General features: G+C 46.6%; 1 protein-coding gene across 1 annotated transcript in view; it reads right to left on the bottom strand.

The window, feature by feature from the left end:
• Positions 1 to 2,377, bottom strand: part of bcl11aa (BCL11 transcription factor A a) — a 63,024-nt gene extending 60,647 nt beyond the window's left edge. Inside the window, exon 1 of the mRNA XM_084075667.1 lies at positions 2,034 to 2,377. Coding sequence (XP_083931793.1) covers positions 2,034 to 2,088 — 55 coding nt within the window. The 5' untranslated portion in view covers positions 2,089 to 2,377. The remainder of the gene's footprint in view (positions 1 to 2,033) is intronic.
• Positions 2,378 to 2,500: the final 123 nt, after the last annotated feature.

Here is a 2,500-nt window from a genome sequence, read left to right as displayed (position 1 = left end):
TGCAAAATAAAATGCCTTTAGACTTCTCTCTGAGAATGCTCTGGCGTATAGGCCTATTTAGTTGCATATTCAGATTGCTGCCTGTATTACAAATAAATAAATAAAAACATGCTCCATAAAATGTAATGGGGGTGGGGGGTAAAACAGCCAATTTGATGCGAAAAGCGGAGCTGGGAGGCGGATGGGGAGGTGGAGATGGGCAGGCCCCTCCGTCTTGTACATTTTCCCATCTATTCTAAACATATCGTCAAATATGTAGATAGGGGTGGCGGTGAAATTGATCGGGTTCAAGTTCAACGGCGTTTACTGATCATGGTGTGCCTCCTAGCGACGGGACAGGGACATGGAGAACACACTGCTGTACCCTCTCCCTCTCTCTCCCTCTCTCTCCAGACTCAACACACAACGACGAGCTATATGGGCTGCTATACACGGACATAACGAAACCCAATCATGCAAGGTGATCCGCCTAAGACAGTGGTTTTCAACCCTTTTCATATCAAGGTCCATTATTTATTCGGCATTTGAGCCACGGAACCACCATTTCATGAGATTTAGCCTCTCAGACCCAAAACTTAGAATATTTTGTTATCGTTGGATAAGATTTTGTCCACAATTCCATGCTGTATTGATGTTGGTACCATATGAGAGATAATAACAGACAAAATAACAATTCTTTAATTAAGTAATGCAGATGTTTAGCAATAATTTAACTCTTGAGAGCGTAAAATGAAACCAAATGGACACCTCAAGGACCACTGGTGGTCCCCGGGCCACTGATTGAGAACCACTGGCCCTAAGATGGTCCAGATATCTTATATATCTTATGTTTCGCGGCATCAAATGCGATGACACCGTTTCGAGTGGCACTAAAATGTTGCGGGGTGCCACCACGGTGGCACATGGTGTGGCAGGCTGGCTGCCTATTGCCTATATCCCCACAGTTCCACGACACCCTCATCTGCCCTCTCCCATTATAGGAACAGACTGATATAGCATACAGGCTTGCAGCAAATAAAATCCAAGAAGAAACCATGCATGCAGGGATAGTCAAAAGAACGGCGTGCGTAATAATAACGGCGTGTCACCCCATTATTAAGTGACATTTGTGGTTGGAAATCATTATCCCAATTCGTCACAGGCTGGTGATCACTGTTTTTTTGTCTTACCTTAAACGTACGGGCAGCATTATGAAGCTGAACTTGTTATTTGCAGCATCCGAATGTGGCTTGGTAATAAACGGAGAGAAAATAGACACGGCGTCTCTCGTCCTGCTGTCAGTAAAGCACTGATCCTGTCTGTTTCAGAGACACACTGTAGCTGTACGTATATGGCAACTAAGGCTATATCCCTAAATCCCAAAATTTTACAAATAAAATCGTGTAATATAAAATAAACCGTTTAGACTACGGTCGGTAGCTGTATTGCGGAGCCGTATAGGGCTGGCAAAGAGGGAACTGCACACACGCGCACGCCGTGCTTGTAAACAGTCGGCCACGAGATTTTTTTTTCTTTCCCCAATCAAATTCCGCTTCCAGTTTTTTGAAAAGCGTCCAAATGTAGCACGGAAGAGGAGGATGACTACCTGCGACCACGGAGAAAAGATAAGGAATATTCCGAAAGATTTTTTTCTACGAACCTCCGCGGAAGGAACAGTGAGTATGAAGCCTATACTATAGCTCTCACAGCCCTGTATGCATTTCCATTGACCGTGTCGGCGGGGGCACCGGAGCCATGTAGATGGCTTTCTCTTGCGACAGTTTTGCAGAAAAATAATAACGTCTATTATAACAAAAATAACTTTTCCCTTTCTTTCCGCGACGGGCATCTCTCGGCTGACTTTTACGCACGGAGCCGTTTCACTCTCTACGGTCAAGTCCAGTTGACCGCGAGTGTCCAGTGTCCAAAGCCAAGCTCGGGTTCCTCGTATAAGACTGCCGTCCGGTTTTTTTTTCTGAATGAACCCCACACGTCCGACCCGAGAGCAGGAGGATAGGAAAGGCCAGAAATGACACATTTTAATATGTACTTACGCGAAAAATCCCGTTTGCTTAAGTGCTGGGGTTTGCCTTGCTTGCGGCGAGACATGTTGGTCTTGTGGCGGCGGGCGTTCGGCGCGGATCACATCGGGAGAGCCGGGTTAGAGAGGAGACTCCAGAGGAAAAGATATCTTCATCAATGCCTTTGACATCCAAAATAAATTAGAAATAATACAAAGATGGCGCGGTGGAGATGGATTGCGGGCTCGCCGTCATGGCTTTTTTGAAAAGGAGAGCGAGTAAGAGAGAGAGAGAGAGACAGAGAGAGAGGGAGAGAGGGGAGAGATGAAAAAATGGCAAAAGCCCCCCTGAGCTGCAAGTTCAAGTGCGGACGTGACGTCCCCGCGAACTTGAACGTCAGGCGATGGATGGACACCGACATACAAAACATGGGCAGGGCCAAGCGCCCGAGTGGGAGGAGGGAAGCGAAATAACAACACCAATGGACGGTCATTAGGGGC

The sequence above is a fragment of the Gymnoscopelus microlampas genome (assembly GCF_963454915.1).
Source record: "Gymnoscopelus microlampas genome assembly, chromosome: 13".
NCBI classification, from domain to species: domain Eukaryota; kingdom Metazoa; phylum Chordata; class Actinopteri; order Myctophiformes; family Myctophidae; genus Gymnoscopelus; species Gymnoscopelus microlampas.
This window is presented reverse-complemented; position numbering and strand designations above follow the sequence as displayed.